Source organism: Bombina bombina, chromosome 3 (assembly GCF_027579735.1).
Source record: "Bombina bombina isolate aBomBom1 chromosome 3, aBomBom1.pri, whole genome shotgun sequence".
NCBI lineage: Eukaryota > Metazoa > Chordata > Amphibia > Anura > Bombinatoridae > Bombina > Bombina bombina.
In genome coordinates, this window is record NC_069501.1 from 86,946,904 (window position 1) to 86,963,960 (window position 17,057).

The following is a 17,057-nucleotide window of genomic DNA, read 5'->3' on the forward strand; positions in this document are numbered from 1 at the left end:
TGAATAGTCAACTCACCTGTAGAATTTTCGCCTACAACACAACGATCCATTCTGCACTCAAAAAATGGTATTTGAGTGTGGAATGTTCAGCTCACCTATTGCCGGTTGGAGTAACGTGCCGTCATAGGAGACAGATACACCCCCATGCCCCCCCCTGGTCTATCCGCCAATGTACTATAAGTATAGTTACCACCGCACCACCACATTATGGTATGGCCGATGAAATAACGATCCATGTTCCATGACATGTTGTGCATTGCTATGGAGGCAGCCAGTGAGCCGCTTCTGCTGTTCTCCATTGCACATGTGCAACATGGCTAGTATGTAAACTTTATGTTGGCTCAATGAATGATCTCGATCTGATTGATTTTTAAAGAGCCACAAAATCAGTGGCACCCAGTGGTGCATCTTCACGGCTCATTATGATCCTAGAGGCGACCGGCTCTCCAACTGCCTCTACATGGCTATGTTGGCTGATTGTAATAAGCCGCGAAAACCAGCGCCACCCAGTGGGGCTTCTTTGCGGCTCATACGCTTCCAATAGAGGTGGCTGGATCTCCATCCGTCCTCTTGTTATGGAGCCAATCAGCGGAGTCCACTCTGAAAATATTAGTGATGTCCGAGTCACATGGACTGGAGGGAAAAGAGAGTCACGTGTGTGACCGTGTGGCGCCGGCAAGTAGTAGACAGGCGAGACGCGGCAAGTAGTAGACAGGCGAGACGCGGCGTGATAAAGAAAGAGGCCACAGCAAGAGAGGAGGACTAGCAGACTGAGTGCAGTGAGTGGCATGCATTGTCGACTGTGTGACTTGAGTGAGGCCAAGGACCTGCCCTAGAGGGCAAGTGGGTAAAGTACGTAGCTCATGCAGTACAGTACTACTTTTACTTTGTTAGTTTCACGTGTGACGTATGTGATTGTTACTCCGGCCGGACTACTTATGAGATAGCTACGTTGAGGTTCTCTTTCTCTACACTTTACAGAGCACAGTCAGTCTCTCTGTAAAGTGCTAACTGGCACCTCCCTGGTGTCTCTTCCTTTTTATAACTGTGTGATGACCACTTCCTCCCTGCCTGAGGGATTTCATTTGGTTTTTCAGCCCCCTATTTTTGGAAGGCATTTGTTAACCCTTATGTTGCACAAGTCGTGAAGCAGCCAGGACTGCCAACTATCAAAGATCCATATTGCATATCTTAGTTCATGTAGTAAAAGTTCTGGTATTCTTTCATGCAACCCCTAAGTCTTGTGCTGCCCACTGCATGTTGCTTCTTTTATTGTCAGTTCAAGGTCAAGCTTTTGTCACTTTTTTCTCCCATGCTTTTATGGAACCATATCTGTATTGGGAGGTACTGTATATGGACACTGGATTAGGTAAGAAATTCCTAGTACCTAATCCAGTGTCCATATACCAAACCAATACAGATATGGTTCCATAAAAGCATGGGAGAAAAAAGGTCAAAAGTATACTCTTGAGCTGACAATAAAAGAAGCAACATGCAGTGGGTAACACAAGACTTAGGGGTTGCATGAAAGGATACCAGAACTTGTACTACATGAACTAAGATATGCAATTGGGGCCTGTGTCCCCTCACCTCCAAAATCTTTCCGTGCTAGATTTGTGCAGCATAAGGGTTAACAAATGCCTCCCAAAAATAGGGGGATGAAAAACCAAATCCCTCAGGCAGTGAGGAGGTGTTTAGCACAGTTATAAAAAGGAAGAGACATCAGGATGGTGCCAGTTAGCAGTTTAAATTAAAGTTACAATATAACTACCTTAAAATAAATAAAAACTTACCTGTAAAATAAAAAAACTAAGCTTAAACTATAAATAAACATTACTATTTAAAAAAATAAAATATACCAAAAATAAAAAATACTAACACTAGGAAAAAAAATCTAACTCTAACATTAGAAAAAATCCATTAGCAGAAATTCAGCGTGGAGCCTCCTCTTAATGCGATCATCCGCCGCACACTGAAGATTGAATGCAAGTTACCCCTTTTATATTAGGGTACCTTGCATTCCTATTGGCTGAAAAATTCTAATGAGCCAATAGGATGAGAGCTGCTTAAATCCTATTGGCTTTTCAAATCAGCCAATAGGATTTAAGTAGCTCTCATACTATTGGCTGATTTGAAATTTTCAGCCAGTAGGAAAGCAAGGTACCCGAATATAAAAAAGGGTACCTTGTATTCAATCTTTAGTGTGCAGCGGACGATCGCATGAAGAGAGGCTTCCACGCTCGATGTCTGCGCGGCGCGTCATTCTTGCTCTGCTCAGCCTTCGCTCCACGCCACTGGAATAAGATGGATCTGCCAGGAAAAAGACCTTCACCGCCGGACTTCAGGAATGGTAAGTACATATTTCAGTGTTAGTGTTAGTTTTTTTGGGGTTTTTTTTGGGTGGGTTTTTTTTTTTTGATTAGGGCTTTTTTTTGTTTTCTAATGGGCATAAAAGAGCTGATTGCCCTTTTAAGGGCAATGCCCATACAAATGCCCCTTTAGTGGCAATGGGTAGCTTAGGTTTTTTTGGAGGGAGGTCTTTTTTATTTTGGGGGGTTGGGTGGGTGGGATGTATTACTGCTAGGGTGTAATTTGTATTTTTTAATGTAAAAGAACTGTAAAACTTAGAGCAATGTCCTACTAAAGACCCTTTTAAGGGCTATTGGTAGCTTAGTGTTAGATTAGGGAGTGGTTTTATTTTGGGTGGCTTTTTTGTTTTTATAGGGGTATTAGATTAGGTTTAATCTTTTTTATTTTGGATAATTTTGTTTATTATTTTCTGTAATCTTAGATTTGTTTTTACTTTTTATAATTTTAGAGTTTGTTATTTTTTGCAATGTTAGGTTGTTTTTTTCGGTAGTGTTAGTATTTTTTAATTTTATAATTTAATTTTTTTATTTTTGGTATATATCTTTTTTTTATAAATAGTTATGTTAGGTTTATTTATAGTTTAAGCTTAGGTTTTATTTATTTCACAGGTAAGTTTTTATTTATTTTAAGGTAGTTATACTGTAACTTTAATTTAAAGTTAGCGGGTGTTAGGTTTAGGGGTTAATAGTTTAATTTAGTTTGTCGCAATGTGGGGGGCCGGTGGTTTAGAGGTTAACAGGTGTATTTTAGTAGTAGTGATGTGGGGGGTCCGCAGTTTAGGGATTAATAGTTTAATTTAGTGTTGGCGATGTGGGTGGGCGGCAGATTAGGGGTTAATATCTTTATTTAGTGATGGCGATGTTGGGGGCGGTGGATTAGGGGTCAATAGGTTTATTGTAGTGTTGGCGATGTGGGAGGTGGTGGATTAGGGGTTAATAGTTTTATTTAGGTGTTAGCGAGGCAGGTGGACGGCGGATTAGGGGTATTTAGACTAGGGGTTAATGTTAGGGTGTTAGGTTTATACATAACCCTCTTGTCTCCATAGACATCAATGGGGAATGCGTTATAGCGATTGCAATTGCAGGTGTTAGGTTTTTTCTAACACTTTTTCTCCATTGATGTCTATGGGGGGATACATGCACGAGCACGTCAAGTTAGGACTTGGCTTTTGTGCGGTATGGAGCGTACAACACAAGAAGGTCTTTTTGTAACATGTAAGGGCAGCGCTATGGAAAGTGCGGTACCGCTAAATTTTTAGCATCATTTACGCACCTTGTTTAGCGCACAACTTGTAATCTAGGTCTATGTGAGGCACTTCACACAGGCATTCTGATTGGCTGGAATGAAGGTCATTATTTTGAAACAATGTTGTCCAACTTTTTACATGAAGGGCCACTTTGAGGGGGATCAGGTAGGTTGGGGGCTAAGGGGGGATCCTACACTGCAGAATATATATTTTTTTTTTTTAAAAAACTTTCTGCCAGTACTTAAGATGGCGGGGACAATTGTGGGGTGGGGGAGGAAAGAGAGATTTTTGAGAGGGGTCAGGGAGGGATCAGGGGGTGGAATGTGTCAGGTGGTAGGCCGATCTCTACACTAATGCTAAAATTAACCCTACAAGCTCCCTACAAGCTACCTAATTAACCCCTTCACTGCTGGGCATACTACAAGTGTGGTGCGCAGCGGCAGTTAGCGGCCTTCAAATTACCAAAAAGCAATGCCAAAGCCATATATGTCTGCTATTTCTGAACAAAGGGGATCCCAGAGAAGTATTTACAACCATTTGTGCCATAATTGCACAAGCTGTTTGTAAATAATTTCAGTGAGAAACCTAATAATTCAAGTGCGCTAAGCCCAAATTGAAATATGAATATTTCACATTCCAATGTTCTTCACATAGATAATGGTCTATATATATATATATATATATATATATATATATATATATATATATATATATATATATATATTGCATAAACATGATTTTTCATGTATTTAGCTACTTGACTACAAAGGGCTCCAAAGCAGTTATTTATATGTCTATATATGTGTACATATGTATTTATGTGTTAACATATATAAATACATAAATACACAAATTCACATTTACACACATAAATACACATATTCACATATAAATACACAGGTATATACATACACATATATACATGCACATATACAGTATACATACACGTATACAGTATACATACACCTATATACATACAAATATATACATATATATATATATATATATATACATACACATATTTAGTAATGTATCTGTATGTATCTCTATGTTAAAGCCCTTTGCAGCCCTTGTTTTCTAACACCTGAGACCTCATATCTTTGAGCCCTTATAACTTTTTAATGCAATTTTTTTAAATATTTTTTTATCAGACAGTGTTATTATGAGTTTAACTGTACTTTTAAATGTATTTTGAATGTGTTTTGTGCCTGGTATTTGTCTTGAGTAACAGCTAACCAGAGCTCTGAAGTTGCACTTACCCAACGCACGTTAAAATTGATTGCGCTCAAGCGAATGCATTTACTTTTAACTCATAATACAAGCGTTATTTTCGTTGTTTGCAAAAAGCTGCAAAATACCCTATATCCCTCGCGTGCTAAAGTTAGTGCACCACTCTACACCAAAGAAATGATAAACAATTATTAATTTTTAAAGACTTTGTTCATCATAAGGCAAATCACAAGAAATTATTTACAATAAGTTATGTGTTGGGGCATCCTTTTGCACTTAGTTGTTATTTTAACTTAGTCAGTTAGTTAGTAATTACTTTTGATGCCCTCGCACACTCTGATCACTATTTGAAACCACAGGATTATTTTTATACTTACTTTCCAATTCCTTCTTTTTAATAATTATAAAATAATAGATTGTTATCACCCCTATAAATTAGCAAAATGTCTTTTATTATGAATAAGCAATATAACACCATAGCACTCAACATTCCCTAAAGGCTTTTTGGGACAGGGTTGAAAGGGGTGTTGTGGACTGTGGATGGAACTTTGACAAAAAGGGTGTGTCCTGTGTGGACTGTAGCAGTCCCTAAAAACTTTATTTGAAAAAGCAGGAATCTAAGCTAAGGAGACGGCCCATTTTCTCTTCAGCACCCTGGATAGCGCTTGCTGATTGGTGGCTACATTTAGCCACCAATCAGCAAGCTGTACCCAGGTGTTGAACCAAAAATGGGCCAGTTCCTAAGCTTACAATCTTGCTTTTCAAATAAAGATAGCAAGAGAACAAAGAAAAAAAAGAATCATAATAGGAGTAAATTAGAAAGTTGCTTAAAATTGCATGCTTTATCTGAATCATGAAAGAAAAAAAATCTTTAACCTTACCTTTTAACAAAATCTTTAACCTTACAAAAAAAAGACAAATTCTATCCAAATCTTTTTTTTAAGGCAAAGGCTGTTGAAGTTGAAAAGTAGAAAAACATGGGAAAATGTACTGGAAATTTGTTTTCTGATGGAATACCAATGTGATATTGTGGTCAGTAGGTTATTATAGAGATTGCAAATAAATTAGTATCACTTTAAATTTTAAAATTCTCTGAAAAACTACGACCTAGATTACAAAATGCGTGGTACGTCTTTACCACTAAAAAATTGGCCTTTGAGTGCTGAATAGTCAACTCACCTGTAGAATGTTCGCCTACAACACAACGATCCATTCTGCACTCAAAAAATGGTATTTAAGTGTGGAATGTTCAGCTCACCTATTGCCGGCTGGATTGACGTGCCGTCATAGGAGACAGGTACACCCCCATGCCCCCTGGTCTATCCGCCAATGTACTATAAGTATAGTTACCACCGCACCACCACATTATGGTATGGCCGATGAAAGAACGATCCATGTTCCATGGCATGTTGTGCATTGCAATGGAGGCAGCCAGTGAGCCGCTTCTGCTGCCCTCCATTGCACATGTGCAACATGGCTAGTATGTAAACTTTATGTTGGCTCAATGAATGATCTCGATCTGATTGATTTTTAAAGAGCCACAAAATCAGTGCCACCCAGTGGTGCATCTTCACGGCTCATTATGATCCTAGAGGCGACCGGCTCTCCAACTGCCTCTACATGGCTATGTTGGCTGATTGTAATAAGCCGCGAAAACCAGCGCCACCCAGTGGGGCTTCTTTGCGGCTCATACGCTTCCAATAGAGGTAGCTGGATCTCCATCCGTCCTCTTGTTATGGAGCCAATCAGCGGAGTCCACTCTGAAAATATTAGTGATGTCCGAGTCACATGGACTGGAGGAAAAGAGAGTCACATGTGTGACCGTGTGACGCCGGCAAGTAGTAGACAGGCGAGATGCGGCGTGATAAAGAAAGAGGCCGCAGCAAGAGAGGAGGACAGGACTAGCAGACTGAGTGCAGTGAGTGGCATGCATTGTCGACTGTGTGACTTGAGTGAGGCCAAGGACCTGCCCTAGAGGGCAAGTGGGTAAAGTACGTAGCTCATGCAGTACAGTACTACTTTTACTTTGTTTTTAACTTTTGTTAGTTTCACGTGTGACGTATGTGATTGTTACTCCGGCCGGACTACTTATGAGATAGCTACGTTGAGGTTCTCTTTCTCTACACTTTAGAGAGCACAGTCAGTCTCTCTGTAAAGTGCTAACTGGCACCTCCCTGGTGTCTCTTCCTTTTTATAACTGTGTGATGACCACTTCCTCCCTGCCTGAGGGATTTCGTTTGGTTTTTCAGCCCCCTTTTTTTGGAAGGCATTTGTTAACTCTTATGCTGCACAAGTCATGAAGCAGCCAGGACTGCCAACTAGCAAAGATCCATATTGCATATCTTAGTTCATGTAGTAAAAGTTCTGGTATTCTTTCATGCAACCCCTAAGTCTTGTGCTGCGCACTGCATGTTGCTTCTTTTATTGTCAGTTCAAGGTCAAGCTTTTGTCCCTTTTTTCTCCCATGCTTTTATGGAACCATATCTGTATTGGGAGGTACTGTATATGGACACTGGATTAGGTATGAAATTCCTAGTACCTAATCCAGTGTCCATATACCAAACCAATACAGATATGGTTCCATAAAAGCATGGGAGAAAAAAAGGTCAAAAGTATACTCTTGAGCTGACAATAAAAGAAGCAACATGCAGTGGGTAACACAAGACTTAGGGGTTGCATGAAAGGATACCAGAACTTGTACTACATGAACTAAGATATGCAATTGGGGCCTGTGTCCCCTCACCTCCAAAATCTTTCTGTGCTAGATTTGTGCAGCATAAGGGTTAACAATTGCCTCCCAAAAATAGGGGGATGAAAAACCAAATCCCTCAGGCAGTGAGGAGGTGTTTAGCACAGTTATAAAAAGGAAGAGACATCAGGATGGTGCCAGTTAGCAGTTTAAATTAAAGTTACAATATAACTACCTTAAAATAAATAAAAACTTACCTGTAAAATAAAAAAAATAAGTTAAAACTATAAATAAACAACACTAGGAAAAAAAATCTAACTCTAACATTAGAAAAAATCCATTAGCAGAAATTCAGCGTGGAGCCTCTTAATGCGATCGTCCGCCGCACACTGAAGATTGAATGCAAGTTACCCCTTTTATATTAGGGTACCTTGCATTCCTATTGGCTGAAAAATTCTAATGAGCCAATAGGATGAGAGCTGCTTAAATCCTATTGGCTTTTCAAATCAGCCAATATGATTTAAGTAGCTCTCATACTATTGGCTGATTTGAAATTTTCAGCCAGTAGGAAAGCAAGGTACCCGAATATAAAAAGGGGTACCTTGTATTCAATCTTTAGTGTGCGGCGGACGATCACATGAACAGGGGCTTCCACGCTCGATGTCTGCGCGGCCGTGGTTCCTGCTCTGCTCAGCCTTCGCTCCGCGCCACTGGAATAAGATGGATCTGCCTGGAAAAAGACCTTCACCGCCGGACTTCAGGAATGGTGAGTACATATTTCAGTGTTAGTGTTAGTTTTTTGGGGGGTTTTTTGCGTGGGGTTTTTTTTTTTGATTAGGGCTTTTTTTTGTTTTCTAATGGGCATAAAAGAGCTGATTGCCCTTTTAAGGGCAATGCCCATACAAATGCCCCTTTAGTGGCAATGGGTAGCTTAGGTTTTTTTGGAGGGAGGTCTTTTTTATTTTGGGGGGTTGGGTGGGTGGGATGTATTACTGCTAGGGTGTAATTTGCATTTTATAATGTAAAAGAACTGTAAAACTTAGGGCAATGCCCTACTAAAGACCCTTTTAAGGGCTATTGGTAGTTTAGTGTTAGATTAGGGAGTGTTTTTATTTTGGGTGGCTTTTTTGTTTCTATAGGGGTATTATATTAGGTTTAATCTTTTTTATTTTGGATAATTTTGTTTATTATTTTCTGTAATCTTAGATTTGTTTTTATTTTTTATAATTTTAGAGTTTGTTATTTTTTGTAATGTTAGGTTGTTTTTTTTCCTAGTGTTAGTATTTTTTAATTTTATAATTAATTTTTTTTATTTTTGGTATATTTTTTTTTTTATAAATAGTAATGTTAGGTTTATTTATAGTTTAAGCTTAGGTTTTATTTATTTCACAGGTAAGTTTTTATTTATTTTAAGGTAGTTATACTGTAACTTTAATTTAAAGTTAGCGGGTGTTAGGTTTAGGGGTTAATAGTTTAATTTAGTTTGTCGCAATGGTGGGGGGCCGGTGGTTTAGGGGTTAACAGGTTTATTTTAGTAGTAGCGATGTGGGGGTCTGCAGTTTAGGGATTAATAGTTTAATTTAGTGTTGGCGATGTGGGTGGGCGGCGGATTAGGGGTTAATATCTTTATTTAGTGATGGCGTTGTCGGGGGCGGTGAATTAGGGGTCAATAGGTTTATTGTTGTGTTGGCGATGTGGGAGGTGGCGGATTAGGGGTTAATAGTTTTATTTAGGTGTTAGCGAGGCGGGTGGACGGCGGATTAGGGGTATGTAGACTAGGGGTTAATGTTAGGGTGTTAGGTTTATACATAACCTTCTTGTCTCCATAGACATCAATGGGGAATGTGTTATAGCGATTGCAAATGCAGGTGTTAGGTTTTTTTCTAACACTTTTTCTCCATTGATGTCTATGGGGGGATACATGCACGAGCACATCAAGTCAGGACTTGGATTTTGTGCGGTATGGAGCGTACAACACAAGAAGGTCTTTTTGTAACTTGTAATGGCAGCGCTATGGAAAGTGTGGTACAGCTAAATTTTTAGGGTCATTTACGCACCTTGTTTAGCACACAACTTGTGATCTAGGCCTATGTGAGGCACTGTACACAGGCATTCTGATTGGCTGGAATGAAGGTCATTATTTTGAAACAATGTTGTCCAACTTTTTACATGAAGGGCCACTTTGGATATTTTTGTTTCACGTTTAAGACCAGGCATCTCCTATTAATCAAAAGAATTGGGTGTTGGGAGCCCCTGCTGTTCTTCCTGCCCGTTTCAGTACAATGTTTAGGTCCTGATTTTTATTAAAGCATAATGAGAAATGAGACTGTCATGGCCCTGATCAGGAACAGTCAATGGCATCTTTTGTCTTTCATACTACGAACACATTATGGGCTAGGTTACACGTAGGGCACAACCAAAAGCGTAGGGTGCAATATCTTTTGCGTGACATCCTGCAAAGAACAACACACAATCTGGTACTTTAAGTGAATTCACATTTCATGGTTCAGATAAAACACGCATATTATTTTTATATGCACACTTTCTGTGGCTCCAGCTCCTACTATCGCTTGAGTGATAAAAAAAATAACTATAGATTTGTAGGTCATTTTGAAAGTGCTGTTCCAAATCTGATTTTTCAGGAATTCACATTTGTTTAAAGGGACATAATACTCATATTCTAAATCACTTGAAAATGATACAACATAACTGTAAAAAGCTGACAGGAAAATATCACCTGAGCATCTCTATGTAAAAAAAGAAGATATTTTACCTCAGCATTTCTTCAGCTCACCAGAGTAAGTTCTCTGGGAACACTTATCCTTCAGCTACTGTAAGCTGCATATTGAAGAAGGAAAAAAACAACAGCCAATCAGGTTCATCAGTGCTGAGGTCATGCTTTGCTTTACAGTGATCTCATGAGATTTTGCTGAAATATTGCAAGATTCTATAGTAAACGTCCTTATACTGAGGAGGGAAATAAAATAACTATGACAGCACATGCCAGGTGCACGCTCCCTTCCAAGTCCCGGGAGTAGCATCCTGATTGGCTGCTTAAAGTCCTTTACAATGGGATGTGGCAACTGAGGCAAAATATCTTACTTTTTTACATAGAGATGTTCAGGTGATATTTTCTAGTCAGCTTTTTACAGTTTCACTGCATCATTTTCAACTGCCTCATTTGGGTATCGTGTCCCTTTAAGGAATTCAGAAAACAGGAAGCATCTGAACTTAGCGACACATAGACTGATTCTATTCCCTGAAATTCTGAAATTTCAAATTAGTTTCTTTTTTTTTTTTAAATGCCCATTTAAGAAAAGAGGTAAATAAATGATAAAAGGGGATTTTAAAATAAATAAAGACCAATAAATAAAGATAGGAATTGGTACCAGAAGACAAGACACCTGCACCTTTAATATTTATCTTTGGGTTTATTGTTTATACACACAATATATGGTCTAAAAGCAGCCCTGTCCACTCCACAGCTTTAAATTAAAGGGACAGTCTACACCTTGATCGTCTTAAAGTCCTACCTTAGATTAAGCTGCAAGTATCCTCTTGCACTATTTATATATCATGCAGCAGGAATGGTAATTTTTTTTATTTTAAAATGAATATTGTTTCTGGATACTTTGAAATGGCTGACAAGCTCAGCCCACTGATGACATCAGGATCTGGTCTGCATATGGCATCCAATCACAAAAGACTCACTAGGTGGATTCATCAGACTGTCGATGCTATTCGGCAGAGCAGGGGCGTATTACTGCCTAGGCAAACAAGGCACTTGCCTAGGACGGCACCTGCTGGGGGCGGCAATTTTTGGAGCCTCTGTAGTGGCAATGCTGAGGACTCTTAATCTCCTCATGTGTACCTGCCACTCACCCTAACTATCAGTGTCACCGCATCTGCTGCACTCTCTCTCTCAGACCTGAAGCTGCAGTTGTTACAGGTGGTGTGTGGAACCAGCTAAGCACTTAGTAAGGCAGCTCATACATACACTGCATTCATGGAATAATTTATCCAATAAGCCCTCTATTTGCTAACTGTAAGTTAATGCAGAAAAAAGAAATCCAAAGCCTGCATTACCTGCTGTGTAGTGGCTCTGCATTTATAATAGTATTTGCAGCCGCTGGGGGAACTTCGGCGAGTCAGTGGGGTTGGGGCTGACTGTGTCAGTACAGTCCAGACTAGGAACTAGCTGCAGCACCCTCTGAATCTCACTGACCTGCTCTTAGATGTTCACTTACAGAATGTGAAAAATGGTAAGCAGGAATTGCTACCATACATTCTCCCACTCTTCAAGTTGTAGAGATCGTTCATCAGTTGCAATTGGGCTCCCAGCTTTATCACTGTTTAAAAATGTTATGTAGCAAGGTGCTACTCTACTACTGTTTCATACCCTTTGCGTAGCATAGCACCTTGCTACATAACATTTTTAAACAGTGATAAGGGCACTGAAAGGATCAGCTTGCTGTTGGGGTTACCCTTCAGTGCCCTTACAGCAACTAATGCTTGTGAATGTCAGCAGCACTGCCTATATATTGTGCTGTCCCTAAAGTGTTTGATCTCTTAATACTTGGTGCTATAGTCACCAGGACCACTCTCACCTGCTGTACATAGCCATATAAAACAGAGCCCTATATATATATATATATATATATATATATATATATATATATGTGTGTGTGTGAATATGTACTTTGGAAATGTCATGACAAAAAAAAAAAATCCTGTTACACCCTTACAAAAACAAAATAAAAATATTATGGCCAAGAAAGGCCTAAAACCTGGGGGGCAGCAGAATTTTGAGTGCCTAGGGCAGCACAAAACCTAAATACGCCACTGCAGCAGAATGTCTAGGTGCAGCCCAGATCGTGATATGATCAGTGGGTGGAGCTTGGCAGCCATTTCAAAGTTGCCAGAAACAATATTAATTTTAAAATAACTTTTTTACTGTTACTGCAGCATGATATAGAAAAGGTGCAGGTGGATATTTGCAGCTTAATCTAAGGTAAGACTTTAAGATGACTAAGGTGTAGACTGTCCCTTTAAATACAACCTACCACCTATTTTTCTTCTAAATATCTTTTTTCACTTTCAAACTAAAGAAAAAAAAATATTATAGTGACAAATAGGATTTACCTAAAATGTTCATGTTCCTCAAAGAAGTTCCTTTCCTTAATTAGAGCATCTTGTAGAGAAAGGTTCTCGCTTATCTCCTGCTGTCCTCTACACTTGACAATCATGTAACCTTTCTTAAGTTCATACTCCAAATTTCTGACCACACGGAGAACTTGTGACTCTGTTCCTCTATCAACCAAGTCTGGCTTAGTCAGAATTCCTAAAAAAAGGACAAACAGTCATATATATATGTACAGTATATACATATTGAGAGCTCATATTCTGCAGGATAACACTTGTTTTTGCATTTCTCACATTTCACAATGAAGACAGATTCTCTCTCTCATTCTGCTTGGAGAGATTATTTTCCAGTTTCCCGATTGCAGCTCTCTTGGTTTTTAGGCAACATACTGTATATATTTATTCATATTCTTTTGGACAGTTGTTTTTATGGAGGGTGGGGGATCATGTGTGATATTAAAGGGATTCTGAACCCAATTTTTTCTTTCATGATTAAGATAGAGCAGTGGTTTTTAAACCTGTCCAGTCAGACCTCCCTAACAGGCCATATTTTGAGGATATGTGAACTGGAGCACAGGTGAAATAATCAGCTGATTGGTAAACAAGGTTATTTTACCTGCAATTTTAAGCAACTTTCTAATTTACTCCTAATATGAATAGTTATTCGTTCTCTTGGTATCTTTATTTTAAAAAGCAGGAATGTAAGCTTATGAGCCAGCCCATTCTTGGTTCAGCACCCTGAATAGCACTTGCTAAAGGCTGCATTGTGCAATAGTCGGGTGATTTATATGGGTGAATAAATGCACAACCACGAAAAAATTTAAGTTAGAATTTTTGAGAAAATTTAAGTTAGGATTTTTGCACTAGTCGGGTTACTGCTTGCGCAAAATATGTTTGTTTTTTTAACTTGTAATACTAACGCAACATGACTAGTGCAAAAAGCTTAACTCTAGCGTAGTTTTCGCGATTGCGGAAAAAAAATACTGTGCCACTTGTAATCTAGCCTATACTTTTTGTAGATCTGAAAAAATGTATCTGCAGAAATAATATGCCTCTTCTTTACTGAAAAAATGTTATAAAATTAATATACAAATTTGAAAAATTGACCTTAAAGGACCTAAACCCCAAATTTTCCTTTCATGATTCAGAACATACAATTTTGAACAATGTTTAGATTTACTTCTATTATCAAATGTGCTTCATTCTCATGGTATCCTTTGTTAAAGGAGCACCAATGCACTTTTGAGAGGTAGCTAAATAGATTGTTTGTAGATGAATAGATCTGCACAAGGAACTAAGGGGTATATTTAACATAGTGCGAGCGGACATGATACGATGTAGCGTATCATGTCCGTCGCACATCGATAAATTCTTGTGAACTGCTTGTGCAATGCTGCCCCCTGCAGATTCACGGCCAATCCGCCGCTAGCAGGGGGTGTCAATCAACCCAATCATATTCGATCAAGTTGATTTCTGTCCACGGCCTCAGAGCAGATGGACAAGTCATGGAGCGGCGGTCTTTAAACAAGGGGCATCAAGCTCCATACAGAGCTTGATAAATCGGACACTAAGTGTGAGGAGGGAGGGTCACGCAGTAAAAATTAATGTAAAACCTATAATGTTATCATTTTAGGTAAATAAAGCTATTTAAATGTAAAACATAAAACATATTGTAACAACATAAAAATGGTGATTACCTGCAGCAGCATTTAAAATGCTGTTTAACTTGAGGGGAAGGGGGGCTGTAATAGGGGGGCTAGAGGGGAGTCTGCCCTTTCAAATGAGGGGTCACATGCCCCTGTAAAGTGCAGGTGATTTCCGTAAAAATTGTGAAAACCTGCAACAGCATTTAAAATGTTATTTAACTTGAGGGGGAGACTCCCACCTGTTTTGTCAAGAGGTACTACTAACCACTCATTTAAAAGCTCATGCTATCTTTTATAAATAGGGAGGCGCCGACTTGACCCTTTAGGAAGCAGCTTATAATCTTTAAAAATAGTAATTACCTGCCCCACTAGAAACAAAGTGATTTCTTCTGATGGAGGAAGATGACTATAAAAGAGCCCCCTATCTCCCCATCTGTTTTAACTAGATGGGTATGAGACCCCTCAAGTGAAAGAGGGACTTCCTCTCTTTCAAATGAGGGTCACACCTCCCTCTACTTTCCAGGTGATTACTTGGGGCAGTTGATCACCATTACCATGGCAGACAGCTCTACTCTTCGAGGATGGGGTGTGGGGAACTCCCCCCCCCCCCCCATAAACCACAAAGGAGTATGAAACCCCAGTTTAAAAGGGAAGAATCCCCTCTCTCCAGTATGGAGTCTCATTTCCCTGTCATTAGTAGGTGATTGCCATTGTTATTCTAATGAGTTATCCAATGCATTTACTTTATGGGGGACAGTGGCCACAAAGTTGCCCCTATCCCCTGTAGAAAGCATACAACACACATACACCAAATACCCATCAAATGAAATAGGGGATTTCCCATAAAAGGAGTGTTTTCATGCCCCTTTAAATAGCAGGTAATTCCCATAGAAATAACAATCGCTTGTATAGTTGGTGCATTTTACAGCCATCTGAGCTATAAAAGGGAAATAGAATACAAAATATTTACCACCACAAGGCAAGCAACCCATCTTTTTAAAGAAGCAAGGTCACTCTTTCAAAGGAGGGGTCACATGCCCAGGTGGTCATCCGCTGACCACTGTGTTAATGATCACCTGTCCAAAACACAAGCATACAGAACAATATCAGGGGTTGGGGGTATCCCTATGTTGCCCCCTATAATGCATAAATGACCTTGAGACCCTTTTTTTCTAATATTAACAATCCTGGTCTTTCCAATGAGTTATTCTGTGTCCACAAGAAAGTGGAAAAACCTAACACCTATTCATTCATAGAAGTCAACGAAGAAAAGAAAGTGGAAAAAAAATGTAACACCCTGCTTGCATGCAAACACAATCCCATATGCACTAACCTGACATCAAAATATGACTATTTTCACATTCCAATGTTCTTCACATAAATATATATATGATGGTATTTTTCACAAATATATATTTATACCTCTATACTGTATATACATGGTTATATATATATATATATATATATATATATATATATATATATATATATACAGGGAGTGCAGAATTATTAGGCAAGTTGTATTTTTGAGGATTAATTTTATTATTGAACAACAACCATGTTCTCAATGAACCCAAAAAACTCATTAATATCAAAGCTGAATAGTTTTGGAAGTAGTTTTTAGTTTGTTTTTAGTTATAGCTATTTTAGGGGGATATCTGTGTGTGCAGGTGACTATTACTGTGCATAATTATTAGGCAACTTAACAAAAAACAAATATATACCCATTTCAATTATTTATTTTTACCAGTGAAACCAATATAACATCTCAACATTCACAAATATACATTTCTGACATTCAAAAACAAAACAAAAACAAATCAGTGACCAATATAGCCACCTTTCTTTGCAAGGACACTCAAAAGCCTGCCATCCATGGATTCTGTCAGTGTTTTGATCTGTTCACCATCAACATTGCGTGCAGCAGCAACCACAGCCTCCCAGACACTGTTCAGAGAGGTGTACTGTTTTCCCTCCTTGTAAATCTCACATTTGATGATGGACCACAGGTTTTCAATGGGGTTCAGATCAGGTGAACAAAGAGGCCATGTCATTAGATTTTCTTCTTTTATACCCTTTCTTGCCAGCCACGCTGTGGAGTACTTGGACGCGTGTGATGGAGCATTGTCCTGCATGAAAATCATGTTTTTCTTGAAGGATGCAGACTTCTTCCTGTACCACTGCTTGAAGAAGGTGTCTTCCAGAAACTGGCAGTAGGACTGGGAGTTGAGCTTGACTCCATCCTCAACCCGAAAAGGCCCCATAAGCTCATCTTTGATGATACCAGCCCAAACCAGTACTCCACCTCCACCTTGCTGGCGTCTGAGTCGGACTGGAGCTCTCTGCCCTTTACCAATCCAGCCACATCTGGCCCATCAAGACTCACTCTCATTTCATCAGTCCATAAAACCTTAGAAAAATCAGTCTTGAGATATTTCTTGGCCCAGTCTTGACGTTTCAGCTTGTGTGTCTTGTTCAGTGGTGGTCGTCTTTCAGCCTTTCTTACCTTGGCCATGTCTCTGAGTATTGCACACCTTGTGCTTTTGGGCACTCCAGTGATGTTGCAGCTCTGAAATATGGCCAAACTGGTGGCAAGTGGCATCTTGGCAGCTGCACGCTTGACTTTTCTCAGTTCATGGGCAGTTATTTTGCGCCTTGGTTTTTCCACACGCTTCTTGCGACCCTGTTGACTATTTTGAATGAAACGCTTGATTGTTCGATGATCACGCTTCAG

General features: G+C 39.2%; 1 protein-coding gene across 1 annotated transcript in view; it reads right to left on the reverse strand.

Annotated features, from left to right (window-relative positions):
• LOC128652910 (interferon-induced GTP-binding protein Mx1) overlaps positions 1 to 17,057 on the reverse strand; it is a 194,161-nt gene that overhangs the window by 108,631 nt on the left and 68,473 nt on the right. Inside the window, exon 6 of the mRNA XM_053705908.1 lies at positions 12,678 to 12,876. Within this exon, the coding sequence (XP_053561883.1) occupies positions 12,678 to 12,876 (199 nt within the window). The remainder of the gene's footprint in view (positions 1 to 12,677; positions 12,877 to 17,057) is intronic.